At 38.9% G+C, this 27,457-nt stretch overlaps 1 protein-coding gene across 3 annotated transcripts; it reads right to left on the bottom strand.

Annotated features, from left to right (window-relative positions):
* On the bottom strand, positions 1-26,668 carry TRMT11 (tRNA methyltransferase 11 homolog). 3 transcript variants are annotated; one of them, XM_068677527.1, is made up of 13 exons: positions 26,378-26,590; positions 25,498-25,563; positions 24,696-24,769; positions 22,916-22,997; positions 22,734-22,826; positions 21,920-22,054; positions 20,071-20,227; positions 16,075-16,155; positions 15,270-15,434; positions 13,825-13,897; positions 12,998-13,129; positions 8,987-9,107; positions 1-1,838 (listed from the first exon to the last, which is right to left on the bottom strand). In XM_068677527.1, exons 1-13 carry the CDS (start codon positions 26,453-26,455, stop codon positions 1,710-1,712), a joined length of 1,386 nt encoding a protein of 461 aa, XP_068533628.1. In that variant the 5' UTR covers positions 26,456-26,590; the 3' UTR covers positions 1-1,709. The 3 variants fall into 3 exon arrangements, 2 of the variants coding, with proteins under 2 accessions (XP_068533628.1, XP_068533627.1); XR_011095064.1 differs by having other exon boundaries at positions 1,700-1,838; positions 12,978-13,129; positions 26,378-26,668; XM_068677526.1 differs by lacking the exon at positions 26,378-26,590 and having other exon boundaries at positions 24,689-24,769; positions 25,498-25,555.
* Between the last annotated feature and the right edge of the window lie 789 nt (positions 26,669-27,457).

Here is a 27,457-nt window from a genome sequence, read left to right on the forward strand (position 1 = left end):
TAAACTAAATCATTCTCTTTTAATAGACAGGGCCAGATTTGCCACTACCTTACATCTTGTATAACCATTTAGATCATGTCTATGTAGAGTAACATTTACAAAAGTGAAGTTATAAATGTATAATAAATCCATCTACAAAAATTCCTTGACTCTGAAGAACAGAAAGTAATTTTAATTTGTAAAGTAATAAAGACTGAATGCCAAATTGTAATGCTAAAATTGAAGTCAGAAGTTATATGAAGACAGGTTTTCAGAAGCAGTTATTTTTTGATGTAATATTTGAAAACGATCAATTCAAATTCTGCTTTTGAAAAATTTTCTGAGCTTTGATCTTGCTCCAAGTTTAGCCCAGAACAACTCTTAGATGGCTGACATTAAGAGTCTCAAAACAAAGTGATTTATAATGGAAACAGAGAAAATAAATCACTGTTTCAGAACTACCTAAGACACCACAGATTAGATCCAGAAGGTCAGACAAAGTTGTCATCGAATATTTGAGCTCTCCCTGTTGCAGCTGAGGACCACAACACAGAGAAGAGCAAATTGAATTAATGAGCTCAACCAGATACACAACGATTCATACTTGCCTAGGTATGACTGTTTTTTTGGAGAGACTCTTAAAGATCATAATCTACAAAGATCGCAATGTGACCACAGTCAGTAGCTTGCAGCAAATTAAGAAGTGAGGCTTTCCCTGGCTGGAGCTAGCAGATACATTCACCAACGCCCTGCTGAAGAGTATCTGGCCATATTTGACCACCAAAAGGAGAAGAACCATTAACATCCTGAATTAATGGGCTTAGTGGTTTTCAAATGAGGTATTTTCATGATGGACATGGTACAGATTCAGCAAAGTTTTCCCTTTAACAAATACATCTTCAATTTCAAAGATTTGATTAGGCTTAATACCATTAGGGAACCATTACTGATTTTATGCTGTTGTTGTTACTGCTTTAACTATCAGTTTCTGAACCAAAAATTGCAGACAGTTGGCTTGACCAAGAGTCAAGGTTTAGGAATGCAAGAGCAAATCCAAGGTACAGATGAGCTTCAGATGTGGACAGGCTTCACAGGGTTTAATAGGCTCTCCAGAGTTTGTCAGGTCACAGAGGCTTGTGTGCCTGTGTGTGCACACGCGCGTGCACACGCACACACATCTGTTTCTTTGTGGATTGTGTTGTTTTTTCTTTTTTTAAACACTGCTGGCCTCAGCCAGAACGAATCAGAATACATATGAAGAGTCACTGCATACAACAATTAAAAATAAAAACTCACTACAAACTTTTCTGGTTTACTGTATATCATTTAGAAAAAAATGATCTTCACAATAAGCAATCCTTGATCACCACCACGTGTTTCTAAAAGAGCCAGATGTTCACAGTTTAAGAAGCCAAATAATACTACTACTTTTTGTAAACGTTAATGGTGAAAGAACAATAATAATGGTTTTAGTCAATCATCATTATAACTTGAAAGTACAAATATAAATTAAATAAGACTCAAAAAAACTTGTACAATAAAATCTGCTATAAACAAAGCTAATTAAAAAGAACTGCTCTCAACCTGTGTTGTGGGCTTCATCTTGCTTTAAAATTAAAAGCAGTATTTATTTTTCTGAAGCATCCAAATGAATGTTCATATCCAGATGTCCTTACAAAGAAACACAATCTTCATTCTTTCCTCATTTTTTAATCTGTTTATATTGTATTTTACTTCTGGTTGTCTTTTTCTTCCTTGGCAATTCTCTTTGTCACTCCGCTGAAATACTTCTCACGAAAAGAATTGTGTCCCCTGTACGGCATGTATTGATCATCCAAGTAAGAGTTCTGATCTTGATCCTGCATGGCATCAAAATGCAAGTGTTAGTTTTTATGGCAGTCTGTTCAGTGTGCGTTGACATTGTTTTTCCTTCAGACTTTTTCAGATGATTACAAGCAAGAGTAAAGTATTATTTAAAATTTAATGGCAACCATTTAAATCATAAAACAACGCAAAAAAAATACAACGCTAAAGTTTTCGTTCAGATTAACGAGAACACACACATCCTACTGAAAAACTCTTAACATTTAACATTGGCATTGATCAAAAACAAGCTATAAGCAAATAAGTTTTTGTTTTGTGGTGCTTTTGTTTGTTTGTTTGGTTTTTTTAAATGCACTCATTTAAGTTTTCATTACTGTACTCTGTATAGCAAACTGGGGCAAGTTGTCAATACCAGACATTCGAAGCTTGAACTGTGCAGAATCACTGGAAGTATCTCACTAACATCACCAGAACTCAACCCTTGCACGAATGAATGAGAGCAGAGTACCATGCCACACACACTTTTATAAATGGAAATATAAAGATGAGTTTCCAGAAGAAATACCACCTGGAGAATTCAATCACTCATTTTGCGGAAAGCAGATAGAAACAGAAGGGGAATACGAATGATTAAAGCGAGTTCATGCAGAAACTGAAGTGCTATCAGAGGATTTTTTTTCTTGTGCAGAATTCGTGTACTTCTGAAAATTAAAATTGACATAGTAAATCCCTACACATGCCACTAGCCAAGAAAACAGTTTAGAAAATTGGCCCATTATATGGGCCACTACATATAAATGTTTAGTTCATCACGTACTGTGGCTTTACTCAATTAAGATACTTGTCAACTGATGGTATCAATACTCTAAAATAAACAATACACCAACTTTTGTTTTTCTGAGCACTAAAAACCAATGGCAACTCGCAAAACAGTTTAACACTTATGGTTGATGGCAGTTTATCACAATGCCAAGATGAAACTGAGCTAAACAGCCTCACAAGCACAACTGAAGTGTGCAAAGAGAAAATAAAAACAAGCACACAACAGAACTAAACTTCTCTTCTACTAAATGTTTCTTCTTAATGCATCCTCATAGTTTACTGCAAATTCTTTAAGCAATGCTTCAGCATACAGATTGGTTCATTACTTCAGTATGCAGTTCAGGTTATTTGTTCACATTTGAAAATAAAATTACTCTAGAATGCCTTAGTAACATGGCAGTAGATTTAAGTCAGTATTTTCATATGTTACCAAATGCTACCAGCGATAAATGAACTAAATTCTAGTAGACATTCCCCTCTTCAGCTATTTTGCAGCCCTTCTGGGCTTTCACCTAGCAGGATCAATGCCACATCTTGCTTTGAATATCCTAATATGCATTCTGAAGCTGCAAGATAAAGATTTTTCAACACTACAAGACATTTGTCTGCATGTACAAGTGCCCTCTTCTGGACACAATGAGCTACTCCTACGAAGCAATTCCCAGCTGCTATCCTAGCAGATACCAGTGGAATGCCACTGGTTTAAATTAACTTCTTAAATGTTCATATGCATATATGTGCATATCTAACACTTAAAGCACATCTACCATCAGCATCCAGTTAGTTCTTTTAAAATATTGTGATTTTGAAAAATAGCAGGAAAAAAATGACCTCAGTAAAGCCACTCCAGACACTATACTGTTGTCTTGTGGTCATCTGTGAGAGACAGGCATTTCTAAGACCATCCTCAGGGTCATAATCAATGCCTTTTAACGTGGCCATGAAAAAAAAAAAAATTACTACTGGGAGACAGGAAAAAAGGAGGACTTAAGACACTTTCATCTTACAGTCAGCCTGTAGCCACTTGTCCAGGTCTCCCATACAGTACCATGCTGAGGAAAGGAGCACTTGTTTTTCACCTGAATTTACAGGCCAGTAAACCCTCTTTGACCACAGCGTGTAATGTATTTTCATACCTCTGGGAAGTGTTTTAATGATGATTTTACTTAATTCACCTATTTTAAGAAATTATTTTAAGAAATGGATGGGATATTCGACCCTGAAAGATAATGATATATGGGTCAACAGTATTTTTGACATAAAAATGAATCCCTATAACCTCTAAGAGGTCACACACCTGTACTCCATTCATCTTGATTTCTTAAGTAACAAATTGCTAATTCAGGCTGAAGGGAAGGAGGAAAAAATGAACTAACTCCCTCTACCCCCAAGCTGATGAGGACAAAGAGAGGATATATCTGAGAGAAGAAACTTCAAAAGGAGCATCCGCATTCAGATGGAAACAGGCTTGGTGCTTCACACCACAGCACAATCCATTTTGTAAATCCAGGCTTCATCAAAAAGCTACGCAAATCTTTGCTTGCTAGATGGGAGGAGACCTGAAGTCAGGCACTGGTTTCTTGGAACAGCTTACTAAGAAAGCTCCTGGCCCACATCATAACTCCAGCTTCAGAGCTTCCACCCCCTATCTCTTCCCTACACAGACACGACTGCCCAGTACAGGTGTTAATGGCTTTAAAGAAAAAGAACGGATTGGGAATGACTTAAAAAAACGAAAAGAAAATAGAAACCCTCAATTATCTGCAGGTGCCACTCACTGTTGACATTTACTAATCAAAATAGTTTTACAAGGAATATGAGAACTGAACAAACTAAAAGAAAATCTTGGATTTCAGAGATTAAGGATTTCTGAATGAATTCTAAATTAGGGTATTTTCTATCTACACAGGGAGCCAAACAGGTATAATCTGAGCACTAGGAAAAGTCTGCATTTAGCTCCACAAAGATAAAAACACATCAAAATCATCTTCAGAAAAGCATTCTGACTATCTGGATTGGAATTCACCTAGGCATCGAGCACCAGTTCATTTCAGTAAGGAAACCAGCCAAACATCCTCAGGTGAGCTCTAGTTTGAGTAGTACAAACTGGTCGAACATGCACCCTGAAGTTCTGGCAGGAATGCTATGCAGTTAGAGAAGATCTCTTACAGAGGGTGGATGGGACACAGTAATGAAGAAAGCACTGGACCAAATCCTGGGAATTGTTTCAGTCACTGATCTGTCAGCTCTCCCTGGAATGCATTAACAGTCCAGCCCAGTTAGCATACATGTTTCTCCTTTCACTTGCCCCCCTCTCCAATCCCCCCTTTTATGTTAAAGTTTAAATTGGGGGAATAGAGTTGAACCATTGTGTTTTAACACACATAGTCCCTCTCCTCCTCTTAACATGACACACTGGAAGAATCAGGAGTACTGCTTGTGATACAACACTGCACCTAGGGATGAATAGCTTTTGCCACATTTGTTTTGGAGAAAAAAAAAAAAAAAAAAGAGTATGCATAGTTTTCAAGGCATAGAGTCTGTAATTGGTTATTTGGCACAACCTACTGAGACTTCCCGAGAAAGCATTTCCTTAGGCCACGTGCCAAGATTGATCAGCAATGATCAGCCCACTTGGCAGTAAGCCAGCTCCTTCCCCAGTCTACTGGTCCTACCACCAAGACAAAGCCTTCTTCCTTTATTTGTAGGACTGAAGATGTTGATTAGCCACTGCTCATTCTTTTTAAATCCTCCTTGGTTCTCACTTTGAATTATTCAAGTTCTCAAAACAGCAGACTAATTGCAAACAGCAGTTATCACATAAAACTTCTGCTCTCAAATGTTTTACGATGACTTCTGTGACAACTGAAAACCAACAAAGCTCTTGCAAAGTAGATGCTACCGAACTGCTTTTGCTAATTTGTGTTTTTAACTTAACACTGAATTGTTCTAAAGACAACAACAAAAATAAAGGTATCATGTCCTTGATAAATAATGAGAGGTGGAAGAAAGAGGAGGGGGCTTGAAGGTAACAAGAAAGCTGTGTCTTTAAGTTTTTGCAGACACTACGTGCAAGTTTACAGATTTTTATGAATCTGGCACACCTCATTTCAGCCTTAGGGTAATAACCCACATTCACTTTTTGTTTAAAAGATCTTCCTAGCCTTATCACAGCTTCCTACCACTCTACATCTGGTGCTGAACGGTAGCTACAGAAACCACTTACACTAATGTTATACAGCTATAAACAGCACCGAGCAGTTCCCAAGTCACAGATGCAGGGTCATATCCAGGGACACGGCTAAATTCAGAAGGAAAAGTTCTATGCTAGTAAAGACTCTGGAGTGACCCCATGACATGGAAATGCTGGACACATTCAGTGTTGTGGATTTGCACACCCAGTGCTCCAGGGCCTTTTCATAGGCAGTCATACGCTCAGAGTTCATTCTTAAGTTTTCTGTTTCATCTCTCCCTGTAATTTCTAGGTGTCTCTCTTAACCCTTGACAACTACAGATCTCTCCTTATATATATACATCCATATATAATACCCATGTATATATTTAAGAAGTTTTAATGTTTCTCATTAGTACTAAGTAGCATTTGCTCGCCAAAGAGATGTGGTCTATTTCTTTAAGACAGCCAGCCAAGGAATGAAACAAACACAAACAATTCTGCAATGGCTGAAACAAACATGGGGAAATCAACAAGCCTCTGAAGACAGAAAGCTAGACACACTGTAGCAAAGAAGGGGAACACCAAGCCACCCTACAGTTAAACACCATTCATAAATCCATCCCCTTCTGAGATAGTTGATCACCAGATACAGACTCCCAAGAACTCTTGTGATAATAATGCTTGTTGTAAGTTGTTGTATTCCAATTTTCCTGCTGATTAGCTATTTACCAGTTACTTGACGTTTAAATTAAAAAAAAAAAAGAGTAACAATTCAAATATAGATAGTAGACATGAAGATCTTTCAGTCTTATATGCAAATATATTTTTAAAGGCTTTTGAAAAATAAACCAGGACAGCAGAAGATATATTTTTACTTGACTCAGCGTGGAAGAATTAGTTCAAACCCCCTCTGACCTAAAGCAGAAGACTGGACTCCTAGAAGATTAGAGTCAACAGACATTGCAACACAAATCTATTCAGCCAACACAACAGGTTCTCGTTCTTCCACTACCACAGTATTTCAGTTCTTATATGTGAATGGTTCAGTCTTTGGAGAGTGGAATTTGTGTTTTTACTGCTCCAAAAAACCTCTCTCAATAGTTTGATAAGGCTTGACTCACAGTCCTGGCCACTGTAGTATCAATTAGGAAGCTTTATTTCAGGTTTAGAAAGATATTTAGGTGATCCATGTCCGTTTAATACGAGCAGAAAGGCCACTTGTATTTATAAAATGTGGCACATCAGGCTAGTGAGGTCTTATCTCAGATCACTTCCATTTTGCTCCTCTCCCATTCTACTAATTCCCTGTTTCTCTAGCTCTCTAACTGATCAAATTTGTCTTCAGTTAAGAAGTTAGAGTGTTAATAATGGAATTGAATTTGCTGTGAAATTTGCAATTCATTATTGGTGGCAAAATACTGGGAAAACTGAAGGACTGCATAACAGCACTACATAATATGTAAAATTTCTTAGTCACTTGCGAGTACTCCACTAAGCTGAACTAAAAGAAATATGTAAGTTCCCATTACAAACCAGTTTATTAAAGAAAATGGGAACTGTCTGGAGATGTAAATGCCTGTATATTCAGAATAACTCACTTTCATATGGGGAAAAACTGCCAAAGCTCCAAATACTGAATTTTATGATCATATCTGGTGAGTCATAAGCAACCAACTCAAAAGGATTTTTGAGACATTAGGACAGGAAAAAACATATCCCAGAGAGCCAAGAGAATATGAAGTGTGTCTGGTAGAACTGGGGTGGGAAGATCTTCAGTAGCTAGATGCCAAACAAGACCCCAAACCAAGGAGGTACTAGTTAAGGTGTCAATCTGTGTACTGTTATTTGTACAAGTTTTTGCGTTATTACAAACAATACACAGGGCTTAGCATCTTTAAGTTACCTAAGAAGACATCTGGAGTCCACAACAGAAGCACCTGCACAGTTTTACCTAGGCAGTAAGCCTGCCAAGTAGCATCAGGTGCTCAAAGCTAAGTGCTTCCAGACGTGAACCTGTCAAAGCACGTCCTGAAGAATACGTGATGCACAAAACAAGAATAACAAATGATGAAAGTCTATTCGTAGGAGGGTGAACATATTTTCAAAGTTAGGACATCTTATCCTACAGCACTGGCAGCCGCATACCAGCTGGCATATAAAAAAAAATTCTGCAGAAAACCTCTGTGGACACCCTGAGACATGCATGCCAAAAAGTGTCAAAATTTACCCTTGTGGTTTGCTACTGACAAAGTTGGCAGCTCTGGCTCTGAACTCCACATACAGTGTTTTACAAAAATTCAGGTGTTGCTTGAAAATTCCAGTCATTATTAGCATTATGAATGCAGTGCTGAAATCCTGCTTTGTTATTTCTGCAAGCACCATGCAGACACAGCAGTCTGACAGCATCTCCTGTCATTTTAAATAGCTCTTCCAGCTGAAAAGGAATATACCTAAGACACCTGCTCACCTCTTGCTTGTGTTTTCATTAAGAGTTTGCTTCACACTGGTTTAGCATCTTTTTAAACAGTCTTTGCAGGTAAGAGAAGCAGCAAGAACAGAAAGGAGACCTAAATGTATTATTTACTAGTCTCAGTGACTCAGGATAGGAACTTAGTGTGTCCCCCCTCAAGAATAAATTTAAGCAAAAAAATAAATAAATCCTTGCTTCGTTGTAATTATGTAACAGACACAATATTATTTCCAAAAGCTATATTGTTTAGTCCCTTGTGGATTTAAAGATCACTCTAAAATTTGAATATTGTTTACCAGTACTGGCAGATACACAAAGTTATCTGGCGTTTAGTACATACTTGGGCACCAAATTACACTTTGGGATCAATGGGAATTTAGGCATCTAAACTTCTATGTGGATCTGAATCACAGAGTTCAGTTTTCTAAGAAAAGAGTATGCAATTTCCATAAGCAAGCACAGTTTCATGCTATTAAGGGACTTGCTCGGGACGAAAAGTTTATCAGAAGCTGAGGAGAACAAGGAAAACAACAAAACCAGTAGAGTCCCTTAAATCACTACTCAATTTACTTTGAAGAAATGTGTGACAATTTTACAAAAGCTCTCATAAAAAACTCAACCATGAGAGAAATGAAGATCAAATGCTGAACAGCACAAACATCTCATGAATGCAACAGCTACCACTTTACACAATATAATCAAGAATTCAAGCTTACCTTGAATTCTTTCACCTTTTCCATGGTTATCAGGCGCCTTGACGTGTGGCTGGAAAGCATCTGCTCGCAGTTGCTAATAAGTTTCAGGCATGGGTGGCGGGGAATGATCTCTTCTGTATATCTGGAAGAAATAAACATTCAGAGTTGTAAGCTCATGAACTGCAACGTTTGCATCTGAAACACAATTCATACAGATTTTCACAAAATGGCTCACACTAGAAAGTTGCTATGCATTTTAAATTAAGTTACCAGAAGCTCAGGTATTGGTGCTCAGAGTTCTCCCAATGATACATTCCAACCATCTTGTGACATTAAAAGTGCAGAAGAAATGGAAATGTTACCGTCAAGAGGTCCCCACCCATATTTTATACATGTATTTGTACTACGTTAATGTATGCATGCCTATATCATTTCAAAGGAAAAACATCTTGCCCAATCAGAAGTAATAACCTATCCAATCAGGAGCCGTGATTAAAGAAAAAAAAAAAAAAAAGTATTCCACAGTCAACATAAATAAAGATACAGCAACAAGAGACTTAACTCTAGCTCCCTAAAAGGAGACCATTACACTTGAATTCTGACTGATACTAAACTAGCTCCTATAGCAATGACATTCCTGGAGTTCAGAAGAAGATGCTACACATGTATCACATTGTAGTTGTCTTGTCAAATGATGGAAGATTTTTCTAAATGGAGAAAAATCAACTAGCTTTTAACATCAGATGGTAGCAACATGGCTTACAATAAAGCCTCGTCTATAGAGCCAAGTAGGTGTTTTACATGCCTTCCATCTCATAAGCATACTATTTCCCTGTGGAAAAAGGGAATTTCCCTCCTCCTATTTCTCCAAATGCTGAAAAGAGGAATTTAAAATTTAAGAGCTTTGCATGAGACTGGAGCATTAACCTAGCTTAATAATATAAAATGAGATGTGACATGATTCCGATATACTAGAGTATAAATCAGCCATGTAGTCCTCATTTTTGTAATAAGCTCTCCTATAACAGTTACTGTAACATAATACAGAAAATGGTATATGGGGTATTGTCAGTGACTAGGATTTTATATAAAATGCTTGCTCTCATGATTCCCCTGTGGTTGGGGGTCAACAGAAGTAAGACATTAAAAATCAGAACTGAACAATTTTGGAACCAGTCCCTGGAATTTAAAAGATATAATAGAGGAGCTTAGTATTTTTCTTGTAAAGAAGTGGATTTTCTGCACTTTACCAAGTAGATGTATTGGTGTATAGGTGAAAGAGAAGTCAAATCCAACACAACTAAAAATGGGTTGTCCTGTATGTATGGCATAGGCTTGTGCACGACAGCAGGCAAGTCCCAAATTGACAGACCTGCAAGCCTATTAAGGCACACAAACCAGAGATGCATTGAAAAGACCATGCCAAAGAACAACAAAAAAAAAAGCAGTATAAAAATCAAATTCCATTTATCTAGCCCTACTGACGAGACAGGACAGTGATAGGAACTTCTCTGGACCATAGTTTTGTGTCCACTAACAGTAGCTGGTGGAAAATGAAGAACTCATTGGACAACCATGCTAACCCAGGATTTGGTAGAATAAGTTTCATGCAAGCTCTAGTATTACAATTACTTAACACTAATTTCAGATGCTCAGTTGTTGACAAAGTATTTGTAGAAAAGAAGAAAAGTCATTCTTCACAAAATCCTGCCACAAACTTTTCACTTAAGAGAATAAAAACATTAGTTCTGAAGCTTGAGCAGCCTTGCAAATTCACAAAGCACAAGCTGATAAAAGCATCCCTCGAAGAGCTGAGGGAAATCTTGACATTTCTTAATTTAAAGACAATAGTGAGCTGTTAAATTAGTACGACAATACCAAATGCAGACTTGTACATACATAAAAAAACTAACAGTACCGCATCTCTGCATCATTCCAAAATTTCCAGATAGCCAAACAAGCTTTCAGTCCCTTCTTGTGTCCAAAATCAAGGCATAACCTGCTAGGTAAAGTCAGAACATGCTTCTGACAAGGGAGAATCAAATGAATTCTCAGTTTTTTTTTCTACTACACAAGACTTTTGATGCATCCACTACCACCAAACTGCCTGTCACGCTTACAAAGGTAGGCACTCTGCCACAGTATCCTAAAAGTTTCTCTTCATAACCATAATAAAGCCTGGCTGCAGAGGAATTAAAAGAATTCAGACTCAATAACGATTTCAATGTCAGATTGAAAGAGTAAACTTTGGAGTGAGATGCTATCTTGCAGAGTGAGAGATCATTATCGGCTTGTTAAAAAACCTTGTCTGTTAGCATTAATGCATATGTATCTTTCTGCACTCAGGTGAAACTCAGAACATTATCAAAAGAGTAATACAGTAGCAGTGCTTTTAACAGAAACCCGTTTTAATTTAGTTCTGCTTTTAATTTAAGGTAATACACAAGGATCTCAAATACCACATGAACCCGATGGCAGGTGTTGCCTAAGCATAGTTGATAGCACAATAAATTAGTAGCCAGCAGCTTATCTTTCCTCTACATTCCTGTTTTTTAACAGCTTCTCTTGTGTTCATCTTTCCAACTGAAATTACAACAAAGTGATGATACTGTGCTGATACAGTAACTTCCATATTTCAAACTTCATTGCATGAAGTCAACTCATACTCATCTGTACAAATGTACTGTTTAAGAGGCAATACAACTAGAGTTTGAGAGCCGACGTCCCAAAACAGGAGCTAAAGTAGAACGAGAATGTGTAGCTCGTGGTTATCTAAACACTGTATTCTGCTGTACAGAGGATGCATGCTTTTACCAATGTTCAAAGACTAGACAAAAAGCTCTGTTAAAACAGAAAAAAACACAGTAATTCCAAACAGAGTTCATTGACATGGAAATCTAAGACCCTGTGTACTTGTGAATTCTATCAGGGTTAAAAGTGTGTATAGAAAGACATTTTGAGCAAGGAGTATAATACTGTTAATGGCATTCTTTGCTCTGCCTGTGAACAGTAGTATAAAAAAAGGCCTAAAATATCAATTATAGCATTAAAAAACAAACAAAAACCCCACAAGCTATTAAGCACACTCTTCTGTTACTAAAGAGCACACAGAAATCTGATGTAATAGAATTGGCTTTTTTCATTTTCCAAATTTTCAAAACAGCATGTGATAATTACACAAAGGACTGTTAACATGGCTTTTTTGCATGGTGAAGTTAGGGACAACACCCACTTCGTTTATCGGTATAGCTTGGCCATACATAGGAACATATGACAGTGCAGAAGCTGCATTCAGTACACACCTACTTCTGGGAGATGTTCAGAAACAGTTACTGTACATCATCTCCCCACTTTACTATAAAACAGTTTTCCGGAAAAACAACAACAGCAAAAAAAGCCCAAAACCTTACCTAAGAGATGCTTAACTCAGGTATGCAAGCAGATGTCTTTTCTTTTAAACTCAATCCAAAGCTGCACTCCTGAGCAGACAGCATCCTGCAGTCTCTGCTGGCCTCTCTCGTCCTTAACAGGGCTGCTTCTCTGTACTGCAAGAAGTGTACTTCTTGCCTCTCACTGCCATCTCTTGGCCACTTGACTTTCCGTTTCTCAGAAGAAAGCTAAATTAGTGGTGCCAAACCCCAAATATCCAAGAATGTTCACTTACCGGACCCTGTCATACACATCTACCAACTACTCTAATACAAACACATATTAGTGTTTTGCCTTGCTACTACTACCTTAGGAATTTATCTGCACCTTAAAAGCCTAATTTTCTAAGCTTAAACCTCAAGCCATTAGACATGCATTTACTAGGAGGAGTGACAGCTTTTTGGTAAATTGGAATTATCTCCATTCAAAAACCTTATTTCGAAATGCACTTGCCCTCATACGAAGTTCCAACAATACGATGCCTGAGCATTACTTTTCAGTGCTAGTGCTATGGAAGTTCCAGCTGTATTATGCCCAAATAATCACAGTTAGAATTTTGCGTTCATTCTGACATGCTACATACCAGAAATCAAGGATACATACTCAGGCCTGTATATCGGCAGCCAGTAAACTAATCTTCCTCCCATCACCAGATATTCTGCGGCAAACTTCAGAAGGTCAAAAAAGATGTCACTCAGATGGTAGCTGGATGAAATGAAGACGGGATTTTCTGTGCTAAACAAAAAAATCACAAGTGTAAACATAAAAGCACAAGTAAATCTTGCATTTTTTCATTATAAAAAAGTAGCACTACTTGATATTTGCAAAACTGCCTAGGTAAATTCAGACGTGCAACTTCTACTTTGAGGAATAAGACTTCCCAAATTCCCTTACTGGCTATTTACACTCATCTTTAGTACTTCTGAAAGTCACTGAAACACAAGCACGTTGGAAATAATTATTTTGCATAGCATCTTCCCTAAGGGCAATTTATAGTAAAAGACAGAAGACAAGGAAGGCCAAGCAAGTGCCAAAAGCCATGTGTTATCTGTAAAGAGAAAGAAGCAGTAGAAAACTAAGAGGGAAGGTTAAGCTGAAATAGAGGTACTCCATTTTAAACTTATTCTGCAACTTGCAGGGCTTGAAGAGAACACTGAGAATAGGAAACAAGGTACTGCTGGTTCACAGAGGTGAGACGCAGGATTTGAAATCCGGACACATGCAAGTTATAAGCAGGTAGAGCAAAACCAAAAGGATTTCAGGAGGTGACGTATTGGTTTTGCAAACAGTACAAAAGGGGCTTTTCTTCTTTAATTATTAACTTTTTTAAAGAGCTGACAGTCAACCAAGAAAAAATAAAGATTCTAAAACTGTAACTGGCTTCCCATTGAAACATTTATATTCTACAGCAGACAAAACAGCTCGCTTACCTTCCTTCAGCTGACTTAACTGATTCCTTCTGTGAACCTGTTCTGCGAGTAGCTTCTCTGATACCGTATGGTGCTATACAAAGCAAAAGCATAGTGCAGGGATGAGAAGTTCACTCTTTGCGCACATAACATGATACAATTATATTATACATATAAAACAGTGCATAATCTATAGCTTATACAAAGTTTTGGGAAAAAATTTACAAAGAAAGTTGGTAAGGGTAAGATCCAAATAATTGCTTAAAAACTGTTTCAAAGAAAGCCTTTCAGCTGTAAGAGGCTTCTAGCATACTAGATGTTTGCTACACTATAGAAAATGCTTTTCTGTTTTGTTAACAGATTTGTTCATAAAAAAAATAAGCCTTACATTTTCAACATGTGACAAATAATCCCATCCTCTTGTTTGATAGAAACAAACACCTCTGCTGTAGCACTTAGCTGATCTTTTTCAAAATGATATCGTATAATTGGAATTTCTTGCCAGCACATTCTGCAAATGGTAATTCTTATACAGATAAGAGCAGCCAGAGCTCACTTTTCTTAGAAATTTGCAGAAACATGTAATAGCATAACATGCTTGTTTCATGTTCAACACATTTGTTTTTGTAAGACTCATGTCAGTATTTCAGCATGGAAGCACTAATGTCACCACATTGTAAATACAGAAGTTTCAACACAACTTACAAACTCAGTTCTAAGTAATGTTAATATACTGCATTGTCTTATTTTCAAACAGGCCAAATACAAATCAAGGAGCAACCCACAGAGAAAAGTCACCCTCCCTGTTCTTAACTAATATGAATGTATCATAGCATGAGCCAGTACTAGACATCAGGAATTACTGTATCAAAGTCTTCTGTTTATTCCCTTAGCCTCTACTCCTCTCAGGCAAGACAAATGGTGTTAAGCACACAGGTTTCTAGAAGAGCAGAGGATCCTTTCAAACTCTTGGTGCTTCCAGCAGTTAAGTGTATCATAAATGCATTAAACTCTCTCTTTGGAAGCACTCCAATAAGTACTTAATGTAAGTCTTCAGAGTCCATCAGACTCCACTGTGCTGCAGATCAAGTCCTAAAAGCAACACAGACCATTCTGGTAAGAAGGCTCCACGCATCAGTAACATTATACCTTTACTGAATGAGACACCTTCAAAGGATGATTTTCAGCCATATTGATTTTCACTGTCAGTCATAATATTGTCTCCATGGAAGACAGCATTATCTGCAGCTTTGTTACACATTTATAACTATCCTTAAAATAAATGCAGAGATGTCAAAATGCAGATCCAGTTTCCACAGTGTTGAACTCAAAGGTCATTTTTTGTAATATGGAAACTGCAGATCTGAGCATTCATTGAGACATTAAATCAATATACATATGCATATATCTAGGCAATAATATTTTAGTCATTGTAATTGGGCAACAGAAAGCATTAACAAACTTACGATCTGTGATGATTGCATCAAACAGCATCCCTTTTCGCCATACTGGTCGTGAAGAATCAGAAACTAGGGCATCAAGGTAATACTTCTCTAAACCGTACTGTCGGAGATTAGCTCTGATATTTTCATCTGGCCCTCTCCACTTCTGGTTCTTTCTGCTTGCCTTGCCTGAGAGAGAAAGGAAAAAAATGCATCCTCAACAGCAAAATCTTTCATATAAATGTCACACAAAACAATAGTTTATCTCCTGCCTTATTCTACTCACCAACAGAAGTATTTGTGATAAAATAAGCTTTGTAACTAACAATACATAATGAAAACAGATGAAAAATAGTCCCACTGTACCGTCTGTATTGGGAACATACATACATACAGAACACATTTTTTTTTAAATGTTAGTTTATTAGATGTTAACTTTGGAGAAGCACTATCCATCAGTCATAATCCTATGCAGAAAATACGTTCTAATTTGCACAGCAGTTTTTCAGAGAAGTAAGAAAGGGACAAGGCTTGCTGGGTTTGGTTATGTAAAAATGTTCCTACAGCACAGAATCAGAAAGCACATAGCTATTGACATTACTATTTTGAATTATGTTTTGGTTTTCATTGTTCCTTTTCTTAAATATTTAATGCTTAAAAATTAAAAGAATAACTCAGCTAAGACACGCATAAATCAATCAATAAAATTATACATGAACAAATTAATTCTGTGAAAATTAACATTGCTTTAAGATGCACAACCTTCTATCAACAGAATTCATAAATTCCAAAGAGTAAGAATTCAATGGCTTAGAAATATGTAACATACCTAATCCATGGATTGTGTTGTAGTCAATATCAGTACCACATACATATGCTCCAAAGTGTGCCGAGGAGATAAGGAGGCCACCTACAAAGGGCAAAAAAGGGGAAAGGTGTAAATTGTTGTTATGAATGTCATCTGTGTTAGGATTTTTTCCTCAGGAGTGTCAGGAGTTTACAGAAGCAGAACACTAGACTCAAAGCTAAACCCAATAAAAAAAAATAAAATACAACCATAAAACAGTTAAAATCTCTACACAATTATAATCAGAGATGTTAATACTAAATCCCTTCTCTCTTATACGTGAACTTCCTATGCCACTCATCTCTGGAGACTTTCTGAGGAGTTTGTAGTTTTCTGTATTTAAAGCAATTAGACCCTCTGAGCATTACAAGAATCAAAGCTGTTCATTCTTTAATAAGCACTTCTGGCAAACAATCTAAGAAATTACCGCAAAAAAAAAAAAAAGGCATTTTTACAGTGCCTATTCTCAAAGTTAGTCTCCTTACCTATGTCAAAAATTAAACTACTTGTGTACGTGGGCATTCAGTCCCTTATTAGGAAGCAACGGTCAAGAACCTCACAAATATAAATATCCCCATTATAAATGTCAGTATCAAAAAAATTTCCTTAATTGTTTTGCTAGTTGAGAGCTATATACAGATGTCTTCTTCTGTGTATGGTGCTATTTTGTCAACACATTTGTTAGTTTACTAATCCAGCAATAAAACTAAATTTATTTACTATTTTTGTTATTTACTACTGTGATCTGCATTTCTAATTAAAAAACTGCTAAAAAAAAAAAAAAGCATGTGTGATTTCCCCTTGAAACTGGGCAACAGAAAAATAGCCCACAAAAAAAGAGCACCTCCACCAGGTCTTTAACAACTTCCAAAAGAAAAAACAATGGATGGCAGAAGATTATCAAAGAATTGTGCTGTTAATCAGAAAGTATACAGCTAACAGAACAGTTTAAAACTGTACCGTAACCAAGAACTTGGCTGTGAACCCCACATTACTGATGCCAACTGCTTATAGGTAGAAGCAATCCCACTAAAATGAGGGGGACAACTGCTGCAAGACAAGAGCTCACCAGCACCAGGAGCACACAAGCTGCCTGCGTGGATGACGCCAATTCTTGCATTCACTGGCAGCCTGAAAAGGAGCATCTCAGGCATTGCCCCACACCAACCACTCAGCACCAGCAAATCTGCAACACATTCTGCATGTACAGGCTAAAGGTCCTACATGAGGCACTAGAAAATTCCTGCACTGTATGCTAATAAACTACCAAAATTGAAGGTGAGGGAGAAAAAAAATATATATGTTTTTTTTTCCTTGTGAAATGGATCAGGGAAAAGCAAGGTTACTCACCCCATAGGAGTCACCCATTTCCCTTCTCGGCTGTAATCCCTCAGAACAGATGGGCAGTACCTCCAGAGGGTCAAGACAAACTTAGCTATCCCTGACCCCAAGTATGGCATACCACCCAGTCCTATAAAAAAAGTAAGAAGAAAGTACTTTGCCCATCTAAGAGTATTTTTAATCACATAAAAAAATAAGATAGGAAAGCATGAACTTAGAGCTTTTAAATCTCAGCTGATACTAGTTCAATTTTGTTCACAGAAACCTACATAGATACTTAAATATCCTAACTGGGCCAGCCCTTTGACCTACCCTATATTAAACAGATGTATGTTAAGGGTTAAACAGATAATCATTGGGTCCACTGACAGCTATTAACCAAATGACAATGGCACAGCACTTCATGCCTTTCTATTGGATAGTGTCTGTTCTTCCTATCTCTTGAGCACAAATGAGGGTCTGGTCGTATCACTGTCCTCCACGATGTCAAGGAACAAAATTGTGTTACTTGCAATTATACAGCATCATGAATTGGCAAAGGGAAAGTAGGGACAAACATCTTCCTGAAGTACAAGCAATAGGCTTACTGGAGTATCAAGAACAAATTGTCAAACAGGACAATACAAAATATTCAGATAAAAGACTTGATTTCTTCCTCCAGAAACCTCTGGCGGGTCTTAAATCAGCCTAGTCAAAAGCACTTTTCATTCCAAGGACAAATTCCCCTTGTCCACTACTACACTGATCTGGAAGGCTTGTTTGGCTCACGTAGCAAAAACAGATTGCTTCCAGAAAACAAGCACCATTTTGCAAGGCTGTTCTAACCTGGTAAATAGAGCATTAAATTAAAAAAAAAAAAAAAAAAAAATCAATCCAGGTATTCAAGCTGCATCAGTGAAGAAATCTGAACTACGGTTTCCTCAAAGTACTCCTCAAGTACCAAAGGTACATTCTTTCCAAATTCATAAGCTCAAATTTACTGCTTTACTCTCAACTCTAAACTACCTTCCAAAAGTATGTGATAGCTCACTACTGCACCTGACAACGTTGAAAATCCTATAAAGGACCTCATTAAACTATTGAAATTCCTGGATGCTATTCACCAAGAGTAGGTGCAAAAGAAAAGACACTGTTTGGTTATAAATGCAGTTTTCTGACTGCCTTACCCAGCATCTCTCACGTCCCTGTGTACTGTTAATCTCAAGTCTGCACATTACAGATGTTTAGTGCAGTGAAGCCATAAAATTGTTAATTTAAATCACTGGGCAGTTTGAGGAGAATTTTGTGTATGTTATACTTTTGAACTGAATCACTTAAGTCTTCACATTCATCATTAATTTCTATATCTTCATCATCTCTATGCAATTTTTCCTCATTCTGTCTTTACCCCTTAATTTTTATCTTCATTTTCACTCCCAAGAAAATAATTGCTTTCAGAGAACTTTTTGTGCTGTAGGTTTAGCAGATAAAGAAACAAAACTACTAACACCAAAGCATAACTGCTTACAGATGAACTAGAGGAATTTTATCACCCTTTCAAAGGTTACTCCCCAAACACAAGAACAAGGAGGATAAGTAAATGTTGTTAAGAGATTATTATGCATGCAAAAAATCAGGTTGTATATGAATACAAATACTGAAAACAGAAACATAGTTTACTGAAGTCCTGTATTTCTGAAAATACGATATTCCTGATGTATTTTCTGTGTTACAGAGAATCCACATGCTAATAAAAATTTGTCCTGCTACTGCTTGCTGTAGTGTTGCCTTCACTCTCCCTAGCATCTTTGTAATAATTTCTGCAGTGAATTCTCTTCACGCTCCTAATAAGGATTTTTAATTTCATGTGGCTCACGTGCTCTTAACACATGGTCAAACTTTAGTGAAATCCAGGTCAGCAATAAAGCCTTTGCTTTTCTTTTCAATAAACTAATAAAGGCTAAAGGTGGCTTAATGCAATATACTCTTGTATGATTAAATGCTACAACCTGACACCATGGATCTTCTTTTTCAACTACAAAAAAGTTGAGTTTCCCTCAGGTACAAGGTACTTCTATGGCATGCAGATCAATATGTGGAATAAAAGCTCCCCCTCCTGGTTTAACTAAGACAAATCGTAACTGGAGTGAATACATGCTGTGAACTGCACTGTCCTAAAGATGCAACAGCACAAGGAGCCCATCACTGTTGAATGCTATAACCTAACATTTGCTACAGTGTGTTCAGGCTCAAAAGTGCCCTCAACACTTCTCAAAAGAGCCACCTCCAGAGATGCTACTCTACACAACATTCTGAAAGTTGCTGCAGGGAATGTTGCAACCAAATTTCAGTTCTTAGTGACTTTGGATCCTAAGTGGTCCGCAATACACATGAACTGGTGTTTAAACCATGCTACATATAAATAAATAAAACTAGATAAGATTATTTTACAGTTCTAAGAAGTCTGTTTGCATCTTCTGAAATTGGTCTCCTTCCCCTAAAATCCTTCTCAAGAATCATTTTATGATCCCCATTTTGCTTTTGGTACAATCTCAAATGTCAGTTCAGCACCTGAAGCCACTGTATCAGGCAGGAGGGTGGCGTAACACCACAGTAACACAATCCCCCAGTTTTTCCCTCCAGTAGAAAGGAATATACCTGTTCCAACAAAGGGGTCATATACAATATCGTTGGGTTTCACTCTTCCATGATTTGCCATAATGAAAGACAGGCAGGCATCCATGCTGGTATTTCCAATAAAGTGTCTCTTTTTTACACTGTAGGACTCAATGAGTTCTCTTTGGCCATCTGCAATCTGTTGAAAGATTTGAAAGGTTTGTCAGGTCTTAGATACAAGAGATAAGCAGAGTGACAGATTTGTTTAAGTGACACTATCCAACAAACAGCAAACTCGTCATTCCATAACGCATCATTTTGCCTTCTGCAGGTATGAAAGACTTCTTTCCAAGCAACAGGTGCAATATCTATGCAATACATAGATATATGTATTGCATAGATACATACAATACATACAATACATAAGTACTTCAAGATAGAGATCAAAAATATATGAACAATTTGTAGTGAAAATTGTTCTAAATAAATAAATAAATATTAGAGCAACTTTGCTATTATTCTAGGTGTCAGAATAACAATTCCTGGCGATTTAGAGTCAAAAGAACTTCAAAACATTAATAAATAAAGTACATGTAAACAAGTGCATGTGCACAGGTTAAGGTCACACAGAAGTTTGATCTTCACCAGCTTTTCTGTCATGCTCAAAATCTAAATTTTGCACTGACAAATTAAAATTTACTGGTAAAGCAGACAAGGCCCAAATGCTTTTTTTTTCCATCAGACTTCCAAAATATACTGAAGATGACCAGAAAAGTCCAGAATTAAACATGTCCAAAAGCTCTTCCAACACAATTCTCTGACTCTGACCACCACCAGTTTTACTAGATAAATAAAACACATTTGTCTATGCTTTCCAGGTTGTTTTTCCTGTCTTTGAACACTTCAGGAATCCAGCAGAGGTGGGACAACAGCTGCACCATTTTGCAGTATTGCCACAACACGGGCTGTTATCAAGTTAATCACAGGCATGGAGAGTATTCAGAGGCACTAACAGGTAATGCAGGCCTCTAACTTCCCAGGGAGTTATCGTTATAAAACCCCTGACCACAGATATGCATTCTCAACAGGGATTCTCCTCCCTTCTAAACTGCTCTTGACCCAGGGCATTCCAGAACAGTTTTCAATCAGTCACTGGTGTCATTCTGTAAGACGTCCTCTGGGGACCCACTTTTCCCTCACAAGATATAAAAGACTAGATCCGATTTCCTCAAAATATCCCAATTATGCAGCAGGTTTGGAGTGCATACACCCAGCAGACGAGAACATTTGCACTAAGTACCTCAGATGACAAGCTCTAGACAGTTTTTGAAAATGACCCTTACTGTGTGTGAGCAGCACAGCACTGTCAGTGTCCTCTCACTCACACATCCACTTGTGGGCTGGACCCACTGTGGTCCAAAGTCTCAGTCCATGATAACTCACAGCTACAGGATAACTACTGAGTCAAAGGCTCAGTCCATACCTTTCTACTGAGGTGCTCATCAGGACACCTGAAGCACGTGCAGAATGCTCCAGCAGGGCTGATGCAAGTCACCATGGTAGCAAATCATCTGTTGTTCCTGTAAATGTTTCTTCATGTTTGAAAAAAGCTGCTGGTGCGTTTAGCTTCACCTGGATTTATAATACCACAGCTGTGCAGACATTGGCGCTGTTTAACACCAGTTTTTTCCACCTGTTTTTCAATTGCTAAAGTAAACTGCTTTTTCTTAGTCACAGTTTCAAGACTTGTATCACTGTTTTATGCAGTGATATATTCAGTCATAGTTATACTGTATGCTTCCATTAAAGCTCAAGACAACTTTTACATTTTAAATTGAAGAACAGTTCTGAATATATAAGCTCAAAAACTGAAGCAACTGTACTTACGCACCCATCTACCAAAATACAGATCAAAAGGCTCTTCTGGAACATTATTAGGGTCCATTCCATAATCTTCCAAAATCCAGAATACATGTTCTGGATTCTTTAAATTTACTTTTCCATTGAATGGCAGAAATTCAAGAGCCTACACAAAAAAAGAAAAACAGTCTACACTTTCTAGGTCAAGTTTTTAAAATATGTATCCCATCCCCCCCCTCCCCCAGAAAAGAAAACCTAACCCCCCTAAAAATCTACAGAATCAACAGCGACTAAAAATAGAGCATAATTAAATAAGCAAAAGCAGTAACTTAGAAAAAAATCTTAATTAAAATAGTGATACAACTAGCAGGAGAACACAAGCACAGACAGAAACACAAGGACAGAACAGAAAATTGGCAAACAATCCACAGCTTGCAACTAAAGTCAGCGGACTGGCTGTTCCACATACTCCAACAATTGATGTCTAATATGGAGATAAGAGATTTTCTTAGAACGGGCATCTACTCTATATGAAACTTATAGTTCTAGGCCATAAGCCTAAAGTTCTGCATCTACGAAATCAGCACTGTGATCGTTGTTTATCTTTGTATATGCCTCACGTGATCTGCTTAGGAAAAGAAAACCACAAAGGCAGGAATTCATGGGGAACGTTAAGTCGGACAGAAAGATCTCATTTACAGGTGACAAGACATAAGCTGTAAACTGTTTTAAGATATTCAGGAAACCCCAAATTCGATGCATCTTAGAAAACACTGATAGTATTGAATACGAACAATGTAAATAGATAAAAATCAATGTTGATGGTATCTTAAACATCTACTTACATCTATCTTTTTTATTTTCTGTGCTTGGGTCAGTGTTTTATTGAAAGTATGAATACGTATCTTGTACGTAGAGTCAGGCTGTAGATATGGAAGCTGAAAACATGGCAAAGATTCTCATTAGTACAGCTGCAGTGTTAACTACTGCAATAAAGAAAACAGTTTTAAGTTCTTCACATGCATACCATCCTGTCCATTGGGTAGTTCTTCAAAGATGCGTAGAGCTCCTCTGCAGATCTGCCATGACCCCACAGTTCAAATATAGACCTGAAAATACCAATATTTTTAGAGTGCAGTAAGACAGAAGTGGCAAAGGGGAAGGGAAGAGGGAAATGCCTTACAGACACTCCTCACTAATCCTTCTTGGCCAACACGCTTAGGCTTCATGGGGTATAGCAGGATGTTGTTTGTGTCTTAGCACACATTTAAGTTTTGTTCTGAACAGAGAGATACTTTTCTTTTATCCTAAGCTGATGTATCAAAGATGCTTTTTTGTTTGGTCTGTCTTATGTAGCCAGAGATATAACCAGTGGTTCTATCCCATTTGAAGATTCGTCTAAGACATTTGACATTTTAAGACTTTTAAGCACTACACTGTTTCCCACACTTTTGTTGTTGTTTCCATATTGCTGGCTACAATGAGAGCATTGCCTTGGAAGATGACAGAACTGATGCTCCTGAAGTGAAGGCACACCACCTCACACCACATCACAGGCCTTCCCTCCAGCATTCAGATATCCCAAGTGCCATATCCATATCAAAGAAAAAAAATTCTCCAACAGGAACCCTCATGACACTGCACATTGTTAGACATTCCTATGCGTATTTGTAACACACCATACACAGAGACAATCTTTAAAGATCAGCAGTGGCATGCAGTACTTTTACAAGGATGGTGGTTGACTCCCTAAGGAAAAACTTGCCAGAGTTCAAAGGTTTAGCTCACTCACACAAATGTAAGAGAACTACACTTTACTAAGTGACAAGGGTCAGTGGTAGGCCATTTAGTTGCAGTATTCCTTTCCTGAAAAATATTTAGGGCTACACGTCTAACCTGCATTTACCCTGAAAAGAGAGTAAATTTTAACGGTGTGCCATTTCTTCTTAAAGCATCTGTTTCTATTTACTTTAAGAATTTAAACTATATTTATAGATGGAGCTATGGAAAAGCTAATAACATAGGGTATACTAGGGACAAACAAATACTCGTCTTTGAGTTTTATTTTGCTGTTGGAGAAGCAATTCAGACTCACTTCTTACCTTTACACTTAATTATCTAACAACAACAACAAAAAAAAGCCCTAAACATTCTGCTGAGAGTTTATTTAGATAAGTATATGCTTCAGAGCTTTTAATTTTCATTAGCAGTGCAATTGAGATGCTCCAGCAATCTTATGCTAACATAACTCCCCATAGGAGATAAAAGGGCAGGAAAAAACAGTGGGCAAGTCGTGCTTTCTACATAAAATAAGCATATGAGAGTTGTATGTATTGTTTGAAAGAGCATGCCATATAGAACACCTGTAGGCTGTCCTGTTGTGCTTTAATTCACATCACATATGACAAGGAATATGTATCTTCTCGTATCATTCCCTTCTAAACTTGATTTTCAGTTTTTACCTTTCATTGTTCTTATATTTTAATTCCATGTGTGTTTTAAAATGAGCCACTACCTAAGCAGTACTCAAGTCAACTGGGAAGTCACTGACACTACAAGATGAGCACTGGCTCTACAGTGAAAAACAGTGCTTCAAGACCTGGTGCTGACTGTAAATTAAGTAAGAAGGACAGGCATGATATGTAATCAGTCCTATAGGGTCCAACAATACTTCCTCATTTCTAGGGGTATGCAGCGACTTAGGGCTCCATAAGTCTTAAGACTCCATTCAAAATTAATATTTCCCCTCTTATAGCGAAAGCTTTTTACAGCCTACTTTAACATTTTGAAGATTTTTCACCTCTTACTTTGCACATACTGTCCGTTTCATTATTCCCCTTGCCATCTCTTCTGAAGGAATATTGAGAATCCAAAAAGGAGACTGAAATAGAAAGAAGATGAGTGATGCGAATGTCTACCTGGAGGATGTTACATGTATTACACAATTACACAATTCTGTTGTATCAAAACAGAACATGCATGCTGAAGAAAAAAACATGTTAACAGTACAGAAAACGTGAGGATAAAACATTTAATTTAAGGTAAAATTAATTCTTGGTTGAACAGCCAAGAACCTTTACTACAAATTCCATTTTCCTGCCATATCTTTGATTTGGTAAAATATTATTTGTTTGTTTATAATTTTCTAGATTATTCATCCGCTAAGGAATCATAACACCTACTTATACAAAACTAATAACAAAAGGCTAGTAATGTTTTCTGACTAAGCATTAAGACCAGAATTATACAGCTTGCCAGCTTCACTTTTTTGGATATAGTGTCTCATCAAATTAGAGGTAAACACTAAATTCACACAGCCTACTAAAATGTTTTCATGGTTCAGCTGTTCTGAAAGGAAACAAGCCTCCCAGTAGATGGCACAATTTCTTTCTATATAGCTAAATGAAGACATCCTGATGTGCTTTTTGTGCATCTTTTCCTAAACCCAAAATCTGAGCTGAAATTGGGAATTGCTCATTTTTGGAAGACAACTTATTTTCCTAAGAAACTTCAAAACGTATTCAGTTACACACTTTAAATAAAAATATCATAAAGGACATATTTGTATATCATACATACACTCAAGGAAAATATTTGGTCCTCACTTACATTTACACGAATTTCCTGTTGATTGCTAAATTGTCCACCATAGAGCGAGAGCAAAGATGTTATTTCCTAAAGGGAAAATAAAAAGGTCAGGCTTTGTGAGCATTCACCAATGCGTTAAACTTATATATATATATATATGTATGTATGTATGTATGTATCAGAGACAGAACAGCATACTATAAGTTTTAATGCAGACTGTGACCTCCACAGGGATTACAAACAAAAACTTACAATAGAGGAAAGAATGGCATTTACTAAGGAATTATTGTGAGAAGCAACAATGAAAAACTCTTAACGCAACTGTGTGGGTAGGGCAGAGGTTTAGAGTTAAATTCAGCTTGTGTGGAGCAATTATGAGATGAAAAAACAGACTCTTCTGCTGTAAAAGTAGTTGATTGTCACAACTCGAGTTACTGACAGGTTATGAAGAGCTGTACATTGTAGGGGACAGTAGGTTCAAAGGCAAGACTCCAGTAGGGAAATCCCAGCGTTTTCCATTCTTGCACTCATTTCTCAGTGCCTAAAGGCAAGCTGCAAGGCGCAGAAAGCACGGCCTGCGAGGGCAGGCTCTGCATGTGCCGGGGCTGCCGCGCTGCAGGCAGGCGGTGCCGGAGCTCGATGCAGAGGTGCTGGGCAGCTCGCTGGGCACAGCCGTCCCAGGGGAAAGGCAGCGACCCGCCTGCAGCGCTCCCTCTCCCCCCAGCGTCCCCCTGCGGGCCCTGGGGGAAGAGGAAGGGGCCGGGGCTGGGGCCGGGACACGCCGCCTGCCCCCGGGCCGTTCCCGGCTGTCCCCGTGGGGAGCCCCCGAGGGCAGCGCCCCCCTCACGGCCCCCTCCCGTCCCGTCCCGTCCCGTCCCATCCCCGGCCGCGGGGCGCTCACCGGCAGGCGGAACTCCAGGTGCTCCTGCGCCAGCAGCAGCAGGAACCGCCCCGCCGGCACCCGCCGCGCCGCCGCCATCTCGGGACGGCGCCCGCCTCCCCGCCCCGCATGCGCCGCCGGGCGGGCATGGCCGGCACGGCTCGGCCCGGCACGGGAAGGGAGGGAAAGGAAGGGAAGGGAAGGGCTGGGAGCTGCCCGTCGGCCCCCCGCCAGGGCCCTGAGGTGGTGGCGGTGTTTGTGGCGGTTTGTGGCTGTGCCCGGTCCCTGCCTGCCGGAGCTGCCCCGCTAGGTGAGGGGTGAGCGGCGTTTGTCCCGGCTTCGCCTCAGCCTTCTGCGGTTTGCGTGTGTAATTGGTGACTAATTAAACGTGCGCCTAATTGCCTGCTCGTGCTTTATTTATTTTATTTATTTATTTATTTATTTATTTATTTATTTTTGCTTTTTCCGTGTGACATGGGTGTAGAAGCAGAGAGTTCCTAACAGACCGTCAGGAAAGGGGCAGAGATACGGCTGCCTGGAGAATAATAAAACAATGATTTCTGTGTTCTCAGTTATCCTTCGTTACATTTTAACATCTGAACTTGATGTTCATTATACCAAAAGCTGGCAGGCCCGGCGCCCCCAGCCTTCAGCGACCCTCTGGTAGGAGCAGCCCTGCCCGGCAGCCGCCCCATGCCCCGGCCCCCTGCGTGCTCTGCGAGGGTTTCTGGACGGCATTTTCCCTGCGCCTCAGGGCAAGGCTCTGCCCGTGCGCTGCTGCTTACAGGCACGGGCTGCGGTCTTGGTGTGTGCCCACAGCCTCCTGCGGGCGCTTCTCGCCCTGCAGCGCTCACGCTGGAGCCGGTGTGAAGACGAGGAGACGCTCCTGGTGCTGCCTCCCCAGTGCCCGGCTCAGCGCCGCAGCCTGTGGGAGGATCCATGTGGGGGGGCGGGCGCTGTGGGGCGGCACCGCGGGGCTGGGGCTGAGCCCCGGGGGCTGTTTGAGCGGCTCCTCCTCGGCAGCCCGGTCCCAGCCGCGTCCCGTCGGGGCCCGCCGCGGGGGATGGAGCGCGGTGTGGGCGAGGGGCAGGGCGAGGAGAG

The sequence above is a fragment of the Anas acuta genome, chromosome 3 (assembly GCF_963932015.1).
Source record: "Anas acuta chromosome 3, bAnaAcu1.1, whole genome shotgun sequence".
NCBI classification, from domain to species: Eukaryota; Metazoa; Chordata; class Aves; order Anseriformes; family Anatidae; genus Anas; species Anas acuta.

Excerpts from the sequence above, each read along its gene's own strand:
- TRMT11 (XM_068677527.1), bottom strand. The coding sequence starts at position 26,455 with ATGGCGGCGGCGCGGCGGGTGCCGGCGGGGCGGTTCCTGCTGCTGCTG. Across the intron at positions 13,898-15,269 it reads TGATGCAATCATCACAGATC|CACCATACGGTATCAGAGAA; the intron begins GTAAGTTTGTTA and ends TGCTTTGTATAG. Across the intron at positions 13,130-13,824 it reads GTTAAGTCAGCTGAAGGAAG|CACAGAAAATCCCGTCTTCA; the intron begins GTAAGCGAGCTG and ends TTTTTTGTTTAG.